The 16652-nt window shown below is 43.1% G+C and overlaps 1 protein-coding gene across 1 annotated transcript in view; it reads right to left on the bottom strand.

The window, feature by feature from the left end:
- The window catches only part of SZT2 (SZT2 subunit of KICSTOR complex), a 69902-nt gene that overhangs the window by 39276 nt on the left and 13974 nt on the right, over positions 1-16652 (bottom strand). Inside the window, exon 5 of the mRNA XM_080657322.1 lies at positions 391-522. Within this exon, the coding sequence (XP_080513448.1) occupies positions 391-522 (132 nt within the window). The remainder of the gene's footprint in view (positions 1-390; positions 523-16652) is intronic.

Raw genomic sequence — 16652 nt, forward strand, 5'->3', positions numbered from 1 at the left:
CTTCTAGGACATTGGAAGGAATGAAAATGCATTCTAGTGAGCTTTATCCTTGACTGTATAAAGTACTAACTACAGATCAAAGCTATCCATGATCACCTTCTCAGATTCATCAAGGGAGAAGATCCAGGACTAAAAAAAACAACATAGCAAATAGCCTTCACACTTTCTCCAGCAAGAATTTGTGTCCTGGGAAGAGTATCCGAGCCCTCCTCCCAATAGGGAACCTGTCATGGGTACTCACTAGCACTTCTAATCCTGGCTCACTCTGCCTCTGGCCCTTTTTTTCTACCCTCTTTCCCCTCTGTATTAGGCTTGCCCCTCCTCTCTCCCCTCTGTTCCTTAACAGCTGCTCTTTCTAAATGGCCTCTACCTACTTTGTCTCCCACATACCTGGCTCTGGGGGTCATACTGCTGCTGCAGCATGGTGGCCACCTTATCTTCAAAGAGACAGAGCTGTGCATATACCTGCTGCAGGAACACTTCCCGCTGGGAAGGGTCCAAAAGGCAGCCCTGGATCAGTACCTGAGAAGCACAAGGGAAAGACCAAGACATGAAGGTCAGGGGACACTGGGCAGTACCCCTCCTGACCTCCCCATTTATTCTCCCTCTAGGCAACCCTGACTTCCCACCCAAGCAAGCTAATTCCACAGTCAGTTCCTCCCTCACCAGATCATCTACTCCATCACTCCTCAGCCCAGGTATTCCTGCTCACTGCCCCCAGGTCATGCCACCTTAATCTGGGTTCACAACCTTCTTCCACTTCAGGTCCTCCACACTGGGTTTCCCCATATCCCTGCATTGGGAGCAAGAAAAGATCTTCCAAGTCCTTCCATCTTTGTCCATAAACTGCCCCACCTGAGCTTAGCAACGCCTTTTCCATTCTACTTCATATATTTTTTATTCTTGTTGATTCCTAAGCACTGCACACAGAGACTGTCAGGAAATTTTCTCTTTTTAAGTTCAAAATCTTCTTATTCCCCCAATGAATGCTCTCCTTCCTTCCCTTTACTCTCAATGATAACTTCCCCCCTCAATAGGAATTCCCAGCTTACCCTCACCCTGAGGGTACACTACTCTCCAACCCACAGAAAACACCTCCAATTTTGCTACATGTTTATACCTGTGTTCTTGTGCTTCCTTCCAGGCTCTGAAGGAAAGATTTCTTCTCCTCCTCTTTTCCCCTAAAGCTAATCTCTCTCTGTCTAATCTAGGGTCCTCCTTCTCGCTAATACTTTCATTTTCTCTCCATGGGATTTCTTTTCTTCTACTCCCAACATAAATAAGTGCTCCCATCCAGGGTTCTTCCTGCCTTTCCCATACCTCTTTTATTCCCCTCTTTCTCTCTCCTAAGCTCCAAAGGGCCCTTCTTTTGCTTCTGTAACTTGTTTCCTGAGCCTACACAGCCCAACTGGGTCATTTCTACTCCCTCTGTAACTTTCTAAATAAACTTTCTCTTGTAATGTGAAAAAAAAAGCAAGAAAAAAAAAAAAAGCCCCATCCTAAAAATGTTACATAGGGCTGTTGACCCCTTGGTGGCCCTGGGATCTCTTTTTTTTCTCTCCCTATCAGACTCCTTCAACTTGTCTCACACGCCCACTCCTCCCAACCCTGCTCTCGTGTGCAACAACTCCCTCTTCATTCCCTATTCAGAACTGCGGAAGCGGGTGAGCACAGCCCAAAGAGGGGAGAGGGGCACTCTATACCACTCTACACGCCAGACTGTGAGAAGCAAAATAGAATCAGGGGAATATAAAAAGATGAGAAAGATGTTCACAGCTGTATTGTTTAGAAAAGTGAAAATTGGGTCAACCTAAGGGTCAAACAATAAAGGTTTGGCTAAATACATAATGATAAAATATGATAAAGTCAAGCAGCCATTAAAAATCATTTTTCTAAAGAATATTTAGTGACACGGAAAACACCCGCCCTGCCTGGTTTGACTCAGTGGATAGAGCACTGGCCTGTGGACTGAAGGGTCCCAGGTTCAATTCCGGTCAAGGGCACATGCCCAGGTTGCGGGCACGATCCCAGTAGGGGGCGTGCAGGAGACAGCTGATCAATGATTCTCAAAATTGATGTTTCTATCTCTCCGTTTCCCTTCCTCTCTGAAATCAATAAAAAATCTATCTATCTATCTATCTATCATCTATCTATCTATCTATACACATACACACACACACACACACACACACACACATATATATATATATACATACATACATATATATAAAGAAAAACACTGATATTATACTTAAAAAAACAGGATGTAAAACTGTGTGTCTGGAATGAGCCTGATGTTTCTCCTCTATGTTTGTTTTTTGTTTTGTTTTTTTAAAATATATTTTATTGATATTTTACAGAGAGGAAGGGAGAGGGATAGAGAGCTAGAAACATCGATGAGAGAGAAACATCGATCAGCTGCCTCCTGCACACCTCCCACTGGGGATGTGCCCGCAACCAAGGTACGTGCCCTTGACCGGAATCGAACCTGGGACCTTTCAGTCCGCAGGCTGACGCTCTATCCACCGAGCCAAACCAGTTTCGGCTCTCCTCTATTTGGATAAATTCCCCAACAGAATAAAGTACTAGTTCTTAGCTATGACGTTCAAAGGTTTTCATAATCCTACCCTTATCTCTCCAGTCTCCTCCTAAACCCCCCACCTCCACATTCAAATTTTATTGTGTCAAACTAAGTAATAGGTAGTGAGAGCAGTTTCCTAGCTATATCTTTGCTCCACAGGTCACTCTGTCTGGAAAGCTATTTCCCTTTGAATGGTCAATTTCAATTCTTCTTTCATGACACAGTTCAAATGCCTCTTTATTCCAAGATGAGGACTTCCAACTCCTGCAGAGATATCCAGGCTTTGTTGGATGCTCCCCCACCTTGCTCTCATTGCCCCCAGTCATAACTTATTAGTGTCCTTATCACATTCAACTGAAATTATCTCCTTCAATATCAGTGTCCTCCATTAAACCCTAACCCTAACTCCTCCCATCAGGATAAGGACAGTGTCTGTGTATTCAGGACCCAATCCAGGCCTGGAATAGATCAAGCTTCAGTAAGTGTTTGCCAAACCCAACCAAGTGTTGAGTGATTACCTAATACCTATGCTTGTCCTGCCTTGGCTATCAACACCTACCAAGTCTGGCCTCTGGGGATGGAGCCCACGACCAACAGTCCTAACAGCTGTACTATGAGAGCACTTTAATCCAGAGCAGAGGGCTGGGATTCAGGTGTGTACCAACTGTCTTGCATATTTCTTTTAAAAAAATATATTTTTATTTATTTCAGAGAGGAAGGGAGAGGGAGAGAGAGAGAAACATCAATGATGAGAACCACTGATTGGCTGCCTTCTGCACACCCCCGACTGGGGACTGAGCCCACAACCTGACTAGGGACCCTAGAATTGAAACTGGGACCCTTCAGTTCTAGGCTGACACTCTATCCACTGAGCCAAACCAGCTAGGGCAAGGCTTGCATATTTCAAGACCCTCAGATGGTGTTCCTTACATCACTGTCTTTCAAAACCAGCTAAGGTGACGATGTAGCCATCAGGCACAGTTTCAGGGTAAGCCCTACCAGTGAGTTGAGAGGGTAGTTAAGAGCAGATGAGGAGAGATAGGAAGATTGCTGCTGACAGGAAGGCAGGCTGCAAGATAGTGTGTTAGTGAGAGAACGAAAGGAGAGTGTCTGGACGTTTGGGGAGTGTCTATTTGTGACTGAGGGACAGCTATATTCCAACGGACTGTTGGGGACTGCCGGACTGGGCTCCCCTGACGGGCAGCCTCCACTGCTGCTGAAATCTCTCCTGGAGTGACTGGCTCTGCCGCAGAGACCGCACCATCTTGAAGGGGAGAGTGGCTGTGACTGGAAGCCTAGCCTTATCCTCAATCGGGAAGAATCGGATACCTCCCGGGACCCTACAACCACAACACCCAGGGACCAGCAGCGAACCCACAAACACCGGGTCTCAAGCAGCACGAATACGTGGAGTCAGACGAGCGCTGCACCGTAGCACGGAAAGATCAGGTTTTGCCCAGAGAAAGGTGAGGTCTGTGATCTAGGCTGAAGGGAGAAATGTGCACAGCGGGATCTAGAAGTTCAGAGGAAGTCTGTGCCCCACAAAATCCTCGGACACTGGGGCCAGTGTAGTCTGCGAATGTGGAGGGGGTCCACAGGGCTGCTGACAGAAGGGAACTCTAGAAATCAACCCATAGCGGGGCTGGGCACAAAAAGGCAGCCTGAAACTTTACTAGTAAACCAGCTACGCTGTGCCAGGGGAAAAAGATGTGCACAGAGACGTGAACAGAGTCGCGTGCAGTGCCAGGGCTAAAAAGTCGAGAGTTTGCGCACTTACTCTGGCTCTTTTCTCTTTAAATCCTTGCTTTTGATTACTAAGCCCAGTACATAGGATCACCCAATTAAAAACACTCACAGAGACTGCAGGGGAAAGTTGTTTTTCTGGAACCTGGGAATCATATCGGGGAGAAACGATCGGAAAACCAGCTCTGGGGCAGTCCATCCCCCAAACCAGTATTAAGTGCATCAGGGAAAACAAATTCTAAATACTGGGTAGAGAGGACTTATAGCCCCAGATGTCAATACAGAAACACTGCCACCCAGGGGTTGAATCACAAACTGACTCTTGTGTAAATACCACAGGCAGGCTGAGTAACAAAGAAATACTGCCTGCTTGAAAACAAGATTGTGGCGTACGACACAGAGGAGCTGTCCTGACTACCTAACAGGAAACAGGTGTGCCAAACAGAACAGTAGAGGAAGTGAATAACTGCACATTTTTTAATAACTTCACTACTGCACATTTTTATTTTTTACTTAAGAGACTAATTTTTTTTCTCACTTGATTTTACCCTTTTAATTATTATATTTTTACTTTTAATCAGTATTACTACTACTATTTTACCTTTTTTTTTAAGTTTCATTTTATTTTCTCTTTATTTCATTTCATTTTATTTTATTTTGGGATTAGTATTCTACATTCTATTTTCATTTTTCCTTTAGCATCATTTTACTCTATCTCAACGTCACCTTTATGCCAACACTCTCTTCCTTACTTTTCCCCTTTTGTTGTCCTGTTTCTCTTACCCTATTCCTGCTTTAAATTTTCCCTATTCCATCTTTTTACCCCGTTAAAAATTCATCCTAGCCCTAACTGGTTTGGCTCAGTGGATAGAGCGTCGGCCTGCGGACTGAAGGGTCCCAGGTTCGATTCCAGTCAAGGGCATGTACCTGGGTTGCGGGCACATCCCCAGTAGGGGGCGTGCAGGAGGCAACTGATGGATGTCTCTCTCTCATCGATGTTTCTAACTCTCTATCCCTCTCTCTTCCTCTCTGTAAAAAATCAATAAAATATATTAAAAAAAAAAATTCATCCTATTTATATATAAAATTTCCGATCCCCTGCTCCAAGTCCATACACACTTCTCTCTTCTCTTTCTTCACTATCCAAAATTTTTTTCTCTTCTCATTTTTGTTCATTTTTCCTTCTTGTTGTTTTTGTTTTTTGTTTTATTTTGTTTTGCCTTTCTTTCTCTCTATCCTATTGTTGTTAGTTTGATTGTTGATTAGATTGTTTTTGTGTGTGATTGTTTCTCTCTCTTTTATTTTTTGCTTCTGTTTTTCCTCTCCTTGTTTGTTATTAGTTGTAGTTTGTAGTTTGCATTCATATCTGGGTGTTAGTTGTTTGCATTTTTTGTGGATTAGTTGTTCTATTGGAGTTTTCTCCCCATATAGTTTTTCCCTCCTTCTTTTTTATTCTCTTTCTTTTCATTCTTACTTTTTTCCTTTTCTCAATATCATTTTTGCACTCTTGTTTATCCCCAAATTCTCTTTTCTCTGGTGGTCACCTTTATTTGGGGTTATTAGTATTGTGAATACATTTGTGTTCAGTACCTTGTGTGTTGTGTCTTGTTGTGTTATATTTTGTGCCTTTAAGTCAATGCAGGACAGAGAGAGCTACATAACCAGACACCTGGAGAGGAGAGATCATGGGGAGACAAAGAAACAGCCTGCACATGAAAGAAAAGGAGGCATCACCGGAAAAGGAAGTAAACGAAATGGAGGCAAGCAATATATCAGAGAAAGATATCAGAGAAATGGTCATAAGGTCACTGAAAAGGTTGGAAGACAAATTCAACAATATGAGTAAGAACCAAGAGGAAATGAAGAAGAACCAAGAAGAAATAAAAATGACATCACTGCAATAAATAACTCATTAGAAAGCATCAACAGTAGACTAGAAGAAGCAGAGGACCACATCAGTGAGCTAGAAGACAAAGTAGGAAAAAATACCCAAGCAGAGCATCAACCAAAAAAAAAAAAGCTTAAACAAGAGAAGAGCCTAAGGGAACTTTGGGACAACATGAAACAAAACAACATCTGCATAATAGAGGTGCCAGAAGGAGAGGAAACTGAGCAAGGAATAGGAAACCTGTTTGAAGAAATAATGACAGAAAACTTCCCTGATATAGGGAAGAAAAAATTCACACAAGTCCAAGAAGCTCCCATAGCCCCAAACAAAATGAACTCCAAAAGACTGAAGCCAAGGCACATTATAATTAAATTGGCAAACACCAACAACAAAGAATCTTAAATGCGGCCAGAGAGAGACAGAAAGTTACCTACAAAGGATCCCCCATCAGACTAGTGACTGATTTCTCAACAGAAACACATCAGGCCAGAAGGGAATGGAATAAAATATACAAAGTCCTGCAAAGAAAGGGTCTGAATCCAAGAATACTGTACCCATCAAGGCTATCAATCAAAATTGAGGGTGAAATCAGGAGCTTCACAGACAAAAAAGAACTAAGGGAGTTTATCACAACCAAACCAGCAATGCAAGAAATGCTAAAGGGTCTGCTGTAAAAAGAAGAAATAGGAAGTGAAGAAGGAACACAAGCATAAAAAATAAAAATGGCGACAAACAAGTACCTATCAATAACTTTAAATGTAAATGGATTAAATGCCCCAATCAAAAGACATAGGATAGCTGAGTGGATAAGAAAACATGACCCATATATCTGCTGTCTACAGGAAACCCACCTCAGAAAAAAGGACTCACATAGACTGATGGTGAAGGGATGGAAAAAGGTATGTCAGGTGAATGGAAATGAAAAAAAAAACTGGGGTAGCAATACTTATATCTGACAAATTAAATCTCAAAGTGAGGAACATAACAAGAGATAAGGAAGGCCACTTCATAATACTAAAGGGAGCAATCCAACAAGAAGATATAACTCTGGTAAACATATATGCACCCAATACAGGAACACCCAAATATATAAAAAAAACTCCTGGAGGATATCAAGGGAGAGATTGACTGCAATACAGTCATAGTAGGGGACTTTAATACCCCACTAACACCAATGGACAAATCCTCTAAACAAAAAATTAGCAAAGAAATATCAATCCTAAATGACACACTAGATCAGATGGAATTAACCGACATCTTCAGAACATTTCACCCCAAAGCCACAGAATATACATTCTTTTCAAGTGCACATGGGTCATTTTCAAAGATAGACCATATGTTGGGACACAGGCAAAGTCTCTTCAAATTCAAGAAGATAGAAATCATATCAAGCATCTTCTCAGATCACAATGGCATAAAACTAAAAATCAACTACAATAAAAATAATAAAAAAAATCAAACACCTGGAGGCTAAATAGCATGCTATTAAACAATGACTGGGTTACCAGAGAGATCAAAGAAGAAATAAAAAGCATCATGGCAACAAACAACAATGAAAACACAACAATCCAAAATCTATGGGACACAGTGAAAACAGTCTTGAGAGAGAAGTTCATAGCTCTACAGGCCTACCTCAAAAAAACAAGAAACAATGGTAATAAATTATATAACCCTAAAACTCAAAGAGTTAGAAAGAGAGCAACAAAAAAAGCCCAGTGTAAGCAGAAGGAAGAAAATAAAGATCAGAGTGGAGATAAATGACATAGAGGCCAAAAAAACAGTACAAAAGATCAACAAAACCAAGAGCTGGTTCTTTGAATGGATAAACAAGATTGATGAACCTCTAGCCAGGCTCACCAAGAAGCAAAGAGAGAGGACCCAAATAAACAAAATCAGAAATGAAAGAGGTGAAGTAGCAACCGATCCCACAGAAATACAAACAATTATGAAAAAACTAGAGGTCTGGTGCACAAAATTCATGCGCAGGGGGGGTCCCCTCAGCCCAGCCTGCACGCTCTCCAATCCAGGATCCCTCAGGGGATGTCCAACTGCCTGTTTAGGCCCGGTCCCGGGGATCGGGCCTAAACCAGCAGTCAGACATCCCTCTCACAATCTTGGACTGCTGGTTCCTAATCGCTCACCTGCCTGCCTACCTGGTGGCCCCTAACTGCCTCTCCTGCCGGCCTGGTCACCCCCAACTGCACCCCTCTGCCGGCTTGGTCACCCCCTACTGCCCACACCCCTGCCAGCCTAGTCACCCCTCACTACCCCCAGCCAGCCTAATTGCTCCCAACTGCCCCCCTCTGCCTGTCTGGTTGCCCCTAACTGCCCCCCCTGCTGGCCTGGTCACCCCCAATGGCTTCCCCTGCTGGCCTGGTCGCCCCCAACTGCCCCCCCTGATGGCCTAGTCGCCCCCAACTGCACCCCCCACCAGCCTGGTCACCCCTAACTGCCCCCCTGCCAGCCTGGCTGCCCTCTTACTGTCCCCCCCCCCCCACTGGCCTGGTTGCCCCACGCAGCGTGCTGTTCAGTCATTTGGTCATTCCTCACTAACCCCCCCTGCCGGCCTGGTTGCCCCATGCAGTCTGCTTGTTCAGTTGTTTAGTCATCCCTCAATAACCCCCCTGCCGGCCTGGTTGCCCCACGCAGCCTGCTTGTTCAGTCGTTTGGTCGTCCCTTACTAACCCCCTTCCGGCCTGGTCATAGGCAGCCAGCATGTGAGGGTGTGACGGTCAATTTGCATATTACCTCTTTATTATATAGGATACTATGAACAACTCTATTCCAACAAAATGGACAACCTAGATGAAATGGACATATTCTTAGAAAAATACAAGTTTCCAAAACTCAACCAAGAAGAATCAAACAACCTGAATAGGCCAATAACTACCGAAGAAATTGAAACAGTGATCAAAAATCTTCCAGCAAACAAAAGCCCTGGTCTGGATGGCTTTACAGGGGAGTTCTACCAAGCATTCAAAGAAGAACTAAAACCTATCCTCCTCAGACTATTCCAAAAAATTCAAGAGGAAGGCACAATTCCAAGCTCTTTCTATGAAGCCAGCATTACCCTGATCCCAAAACAAGATAAAGAGACCAAAAAAAAAGAGAACTACAGGCCAATATCCTTTTAAAAAAATATATATTTTATTGATTTTTTTTACAGAGAGGAAGGGAGAGGGATAGATAGTTAGAAACATCGATGAGAGAGAAACATCAATCAGTTGCCTCCTGCATATCTCCTACTGGGGATGTGCCCACAAGCAAGGTACATGCCCTTGACCGGAATCCAACCTGGGACCTTTCAGTCCGAAGGCCGATGCTCTATCCACTGAGCCAAACCAGTTAGGGCTGGCCAATATCTCTGATGAACATACATGCTTAAATCCTCAACAAAATTCTAGCAAATTGGATTTAGCAATAAATTAGAAAGATCATACACAATGACCAAGTGGGATTTATTCCAGGGATGCAAGGATGGTACAATATCCGTAAATCAATAAATGTGATACATCACATAAACAAACTGAGAGACAAAAATCACATAATCATATCAATAGATGTAGAAAAAGCATTTGACAAAATTCAACACCCTTTCCTGATTAAAAAAAAAAAAAACTCGCAGCGAAGTGGGAATAGAGGGATCATACCTCAACATAATGAAAGCCCTATATGACAAACCTACAGCCAACACCATGCTCAATGGGCAAAAACTAAAACCATTTCCCCTAAGAACAGGAACAAGACAGGGATGCCCACTTTCACCACTCCTGTTCGACATAGTACTAGAAGTACTAGCCATAGTGATCAGACAAGAAGAAGAAATAAAAGGCATCCAAATTGGAAAAGAAGAAGTAAAACTGTCCTTATTCACAGATGACATGATACTATACATAAAAAACCCCAAAGACTCCATAAAAAAACTACTAGACCTAATAAATGAATTTGGCAATATAGCAGGATACAAAATTAACACTCAGAAGTCTATGGCCTTTTTATACATCAATAATGAGCTCACAGAAAGAGAAATGAAAAAAAAAAATCCCATTTACCACTGCACCAAAAAAATTAAGATACCTAGGCATAAACTTAACTAAGGACATAAAAGAACTGTACTTGGAAAACTACAGGACCTTGAAAAAAAAGATAGAGGAAGACATAAACAAATGGAAGAACATACCATGTTCATGGATTAGTAGAATCCACATCATTAAAATGTCCATACTACCTAAAGCAATCTACAGATTCAATGCAATACCTATTAAAATACCAATGGCATATTTCAAAGATCTAGAACAAACTCTCCAAAAATTCATCTGGAATAAAAAAAGACCACAAATAGCCACAGCTATCCTGAGAAAGAAGAACAAAGTTGGAGGGATCACAATACCAGACATCAAGCTATATTACCAAGCCACAGTTCTCAAAACTGCCTGGTACTGGCACAAGAACAGACATACACTGAGTGGCCAGATTATTATGACCACCTGACGTTTGTAGGCAAATTAGCCATACACTGCATCGTATGGGATATGGAAGCCGAAGGCCTGTTCGAACACCTTTGCTGTCTGCAGTTACCAAGATAAAACGTCTCCAATTCACATAGGAACACAAGGATTGGACAGTCGAGCATTGGAAAAAAGTCATGTGGTCTGATGAATCACGTTTCCAGTTGCATCATGCAGATGACAGAGTGAGAATTTTCACGGAAACAGCATGAAAGCATGCACCCCACATGCATGAGTACAACCCTTTAAGCTGGTGGGGGCAGTGTTATGGTTTGGGGCATGTTTTCCTGGCATGATTTGGGCCCTTTAATTCGTGTGGAACAACGTCTGAATAGCGCAACATACCTAAGTATCGTTGCTGATCAACTTCATCCTATCATGTTGATGGCGTATCCCAATGGAGATGGCTTCTTCCAACAAGACAATGCGCCATGCCACGGTGCTCATATTGTGCAGGAGTGGATTCAAGAACATGAGGGAGACTTTACCTTGCTTAGGTGGCCCCCACAATCACCAGATCTCAATCCAATTGAGCATTTGTGGGATGAAGTTATAAGTGCCATCAGGCAGCTGGTTCCACAACCATCAAATCTCACAGAACTGGACAGTGCTATTCATCAGGCATAGTGTCAGATTCCTCACATCACCTTTTGACATCTTGTGGAGTCAATGCCAAAAAGAATCACCGCAGTATTGAAGGCAAAAGGTGGCCCAACGAGGTACTGATGGGGTGGTCATAATAATCTGGCCACTCAGTGTATAGACCAGCCGTGGGCAAACTATGGCCCGCGGGCCAGATCCGGCCCGTTCGGCTGTTCTATCCGGCCTGCGGAGCCGAAAGAGCAGAGGGTTCTCTTGCTCTCCCCTCCGCTCCTTCACCAGCAGCAGTGTTAACATGGCAACGTCGGGAAACACGGCCGCAGCTCCTTCTTCTGAGATATAAATCCGCCCACTCAGTAGAAGGAACAACCTCTCAATCTTCCAGAGGCTCCTTGTAATGCCCGCGGACGCGTCTCCCAACATCACCCTGGGAATGCGTAGACACGTTATCATGGTGATGTAGGGAGAAACGCCCCTGGAGAGCATAGTATCAGAGCCCTTCTGAGGTAAGATTAAGAGCTCTACTCAAACACAATTTTTTCCTGTTCCCACATTCTGTACATCACAATGACTTGTTAATAAAACAACAAAGACTTTCAGCTTTTAGCGCTTGTATCCACTGCAGTTTTTTTTCCCACTGCAGACGCGCGCAGCAGGGAAAAAGACACACAGAGGACATGTCACACTAGCCATGCTGCGGCTGCATTTTTTTGCTGATACGGATGTGGTATCAGTAACGCTACCGTGGCCACTAACCGCATGTGTTAGAGGCAAAACAAATGCATTTTGCCCTGCGTTTGCTTCTCCCCCTTGCGCCTGTAAAAATGCGTGCTACAGGGCATTTGTGTTAACATGCACCACTGCACATTAGCATCAACTGGTGTTAAAATGTTTGAAATGAATAAAACTATTGAAATAAAAAAAAAAGACTGTACCCTTTTATGTAATGATGTTTACTTTGAATTTATATTAGTTCACACAAACACTCCATCCATGCTTTTGTTCCGGCCCTCCGGTCCAGTTTAAGAACCCATTGTGACCCTCGAGTCAAAAAGTTTGCCCACCCCTGGTATAGACCAATGGAACAGAACAGAGAACCCAGAAATTGACCCAAGCCATTATACTCAATTAATATTTGACAAAGGAGGCAAGAGCATACAATGAAGTAAAAACCGTCTCTTTAATAAATGGTGCTGGGAAATTTGGTCAGATACATGTAAAAAAAAAAAAGAAAGAAACAAGATCATCAACTTACACTATACACAAAAACAAACTCAAAATGGCTAAAGGACTTGAATGTAAGACAGGAAACCATAAAAATCCTACAAGACTCCATAGGCAGCAAAATTGCAGACATATGTCATAGCAATAACTTTACAGACACAGATCCTAGGGCAAGAGAGACTAAGGAGAAAATAAACAAATGGGAATATATCAAAATAAAAAGCTTCTGCACAGCAAAAGAAACCATCAACAAAACAACAAGAAAGCCCAAAGCCCATTTGCCAATGTTATCTCCGGTAAGGGCTTAATCTCCAACATTTACAGGGAACTCATACAACTTAACAAAATGAAGATAAACGATCCAATCAAAAAATGGGCAAAGGATCTAAATAGACAGGTTTCTAAAGAGGACATTCAGAAAGCCAAGAAACATATGAAAACATGCTCAAAGTCACTAATCATCCAAAAGATGCAAATCAAAACAACAATGAGGTACCACCTCACACCTGTCAGAATGGCTATCATTAACAAACCAACAAACGACAAGTGCTGGAGAGGGTGCAGAGAAAAAGGAACCCTCCTTGTTGGTGGGAATGCAGACTGGTGCAGCCATTATGGAAAACAGTATGGCGTTTCCTCAAAAATTTAAAAATGGAACTGCCATTTGACCCAGTCATACCACTTCTAGGAATATATCCTAAGAAAACAGAAACATCAGTCAGAAAGGATATACGCACCCCTATGTTCATAGCACCACAATTTACAATAGCTAAGATTTGCAAACAGCCTAAATGCCCATCAGCAGATGAGTGGATTAGAAAACTATGGTACATCTACACAAAGGAATACTATACTGCTATAAAAAAGAAGGGATTCTTACCATTTGCAGCAGCATGGATGGAACTGGAGAGCATTATGCTAAGTGAAATAAGCCAGTCAGTGAAAGAAAAATACCACATGATCTCACTCATTTATGGCTAATAAAGAACATTATAACCTGATGAACAAAAAGATAGATACAGAGGCAGAGAAGCATCGACCTGACTGTCAAATTACAGCGGAAAGGCTGGGGGAAGATGGGGGAGGTAAGAGATCAACTGAAGGACTTGTGGACGCAAGACACTAGGGGGGTGGGTGAGGGCATGTGCGGGGTGGGTAGGGGAGGCCAGGGTAAGGTCAATGGGGAAAAAAAAGGAGACATATGTACTACTACTTGTAATACTTTAAACCAGTGGTTCTCAACCGATGGTCTTAGGCTCTATAGCAGCGGTTCTCAACCTGTGGGTCGCAACCCACAGGTTGAGAACCGCTAGCAGGGTCAAAGACCATCGGAAAACACAGATATTTACATTACGATTCATAACAGTGGCAAAATTAGTTATGAAGTAGCAACGAAAATAATTTTATGGTTGGGGGTCACCACAACATGAGGAACTGTATTAAAGGGTCACGGGCATTAGAAAGGTTGAGAAACACTGCTTTAAACAATAAAAAAATAAAAAATAAATAAATAAATAAAAAGTGGATGAGGGGGAACCGGGTCATGCTTATTGAAGCCAAAAACAGATATTCCAGTAACAGACTTGGCCATTCTCAAAAAGGAGTGTCTTGTGATAGCCTGCTTGGGTGTTGGATAAGCACTGTAATGATCTGGTCAGCATTACACCCCACACTTTACAGGGCTCTCAGAGAAAATGACCCGCCTCTGTCCTTGGAAGAAATTACATTTCTGAGTATTGGTTATATTTCAAAATCATAAAACTATTCCTGAAGACCAACTTCTAAGGTTAGTGCCAAGAGTCAGGACACACAAAAAAAACAGACTCCAGTAGCCAGAACTAGAGACTTAGAGGAGTGAGAGAGAAATGTGTCCAATCAATGCCAACTGACCTAAAGCTTATGGGAAGGCTCTTTAAGACCAGAGGAACTGATTCTTTCAAGAGGAGAGAGACTCATAGAGATGACTAAGAAATAGGTTTAAGAAGCTAGCAGAGGGGGAGAACCAAGATGTTGGCATAGGTAAACACATGTACTTGCTGCCTCTCATAACCACATCAAAACTACAACTAAAAGACAAAATAACTATCATCCAGAACCACAGGAAAGCTGGCTGAGTGGAAGTTCTACAACTAGAAGGAAAGAAAAAAGCACAATGAGATGGGTAGGAGGTGCGGAGGTGTGGAGACAAGCACAGAACAGGCTGGCAATGGGGTGCACTACTGTTGTTGTTTTTTTCAATCAGGAGGGAGATACAAGCTCCCGATTGCTCTGAACTCCAGTTCCAGGTGAGACCCTGAGGACCCAGTCTCATATGGGGAGAAATTGGACTATCTGGCATCAGGCTGGAATGCGAGGGCGGCTTTCTCTCAGAGGTGCTCACAGTGATCATTGTTCCTACACGGGGGCCCTGGACGCGGAGACCTCTCCAGTGCATGGCTGACTGGCAGCCATTGCTGTTTGCTCCACATGATCATTCCCTGAGGCCCCACCCTACCCAATTTACAACCCCACCCAAGCTGTGCACAGCAGCTTTTGCATATGAATGGCCTGTCCTTTCTCAGCTTAAAACCTGTCAAACTGCAGCTGGGTCAGAGAGCCCAAAGCTTCCAAAAGAAGGCCCAAGGCTTGGCAGCAGCAGCATGCCTTAGTTCACAGCTGGGCCTCATCTGGGTACTTCCAAACCCTATACAAAGAGGAGGAATCTGCAGATCTCTCTACAGCTCTTGCTGGGTGGCCTCAGGAAGTGGCTGACTTTTCACCTCCTTGGAAATCCAAGAGCCAGTGTACCCAATGGTCAGTATAAGACCATACCGGATTACAACTCTTCACATCCATAAGCAACACACTCAAGGGGCAGATTCAGTGAGCACCAAAGCCCCACTAAAGCAAGTCCTGCCCCATAAGGGTGCCTCCTGCACAGCAATTTTTCCATTGTAGACACAGCTGGTCCTCACAGCCAATTGGCCTGGAGGTCAATTCCTCCCAGTGATACCAACAGCAATCAAGGCTTAACTATAACAAGACTACACACACAGCCCACAAAGGGGTGCACCAAGAGTGTCCACCTCAGATGATTGCGGAGCATGAGCCACTGGGCCCTATAGGACACCTTCCACACAAGGCCACTCTATCAACACAGGGAAGCAGCCAAAATGCGGAGACAAAGAAACATGTAATGAATGAAAGAAATGGAGGAAGGCAAACTACTGGATATAGAGTTCAAAACCATAGTTATAAGGTTACTCAAGAATCTTCTAAAAACCTCTGAGGAACTTAGTGAGACCTCCAGATCTTAGTGAGAATGCCAAAAACAACGGAAAAGGGCCAGTCAGAAAATAAGTATACACTGACTGAAATAAAGAATAATATACAGCCGAAACCGGTTTGGCTCAGTGGATAGAGCGTCGGCCTGCGGACTGAAGGGTCCCAGGTTCGATTCCGGTCAAGGGCATGTGCCTTGGTTGCGGGCACATCCCCAGTGGGGGGTGTGCAGGAGGCAGCTGATCGATGTTTCTCTCTCATCGATGTTTCTGACTCTCTATCCCTCTCCCTTCCTCTCTGTAAAAAATCAATAAAAAAAAAAAAGAATAATATACAGAGATTCAACAGTAGACTAGAGGATCCCAATAATCAAATAAAAGATTTGAAATACAAGGAAGCAGAAACACCCAACCGGAAGAGCAAAAAGAAAATAATCCAAAAATATGAAGATAGTGTAAGGAGCCTCTAGGAAAACTTTAAGCATACCAACACCCGAATTATGGGGGTGCCAGAAGAAGAGAGAGAGCAAGATATTGAAAACCTATTTGAAGAAATAATGACAGAAAATTTCCCTACCTGGTGAAAGAAATAGACTTACAAATCCAGGAAGTGCATAGAACCCCAAACAAGAGGAATCCAAAGAGGACCACACCAAGACACATCATAATTAAAATACCAAAGGCAAAAGACAAAGAGAGAATCTTAAAAGCAGCAAGAGAAAAACAGTTAGTTACCTACAAGGGAGCACTCATACGACTGTCAGCTGATTTCTCAACAGAAACTATGCAGGCCAGAAGGGAGTGGCAAGAAATATTCAAAGTGATGAATAGCAAGAACCTACAACCAA

This window comes from Plecotus auritus (assembly GCF_963455305.1).
Source record: "Plecotus auritus genome assembly, chromosome: 2".
Taxonomy (NCBI): Eukaryota; Metazoa; Chordata; class Mammalia; order Chiroptera; family Vespertilionidae; genus Plecotus; species Plecotus auritus.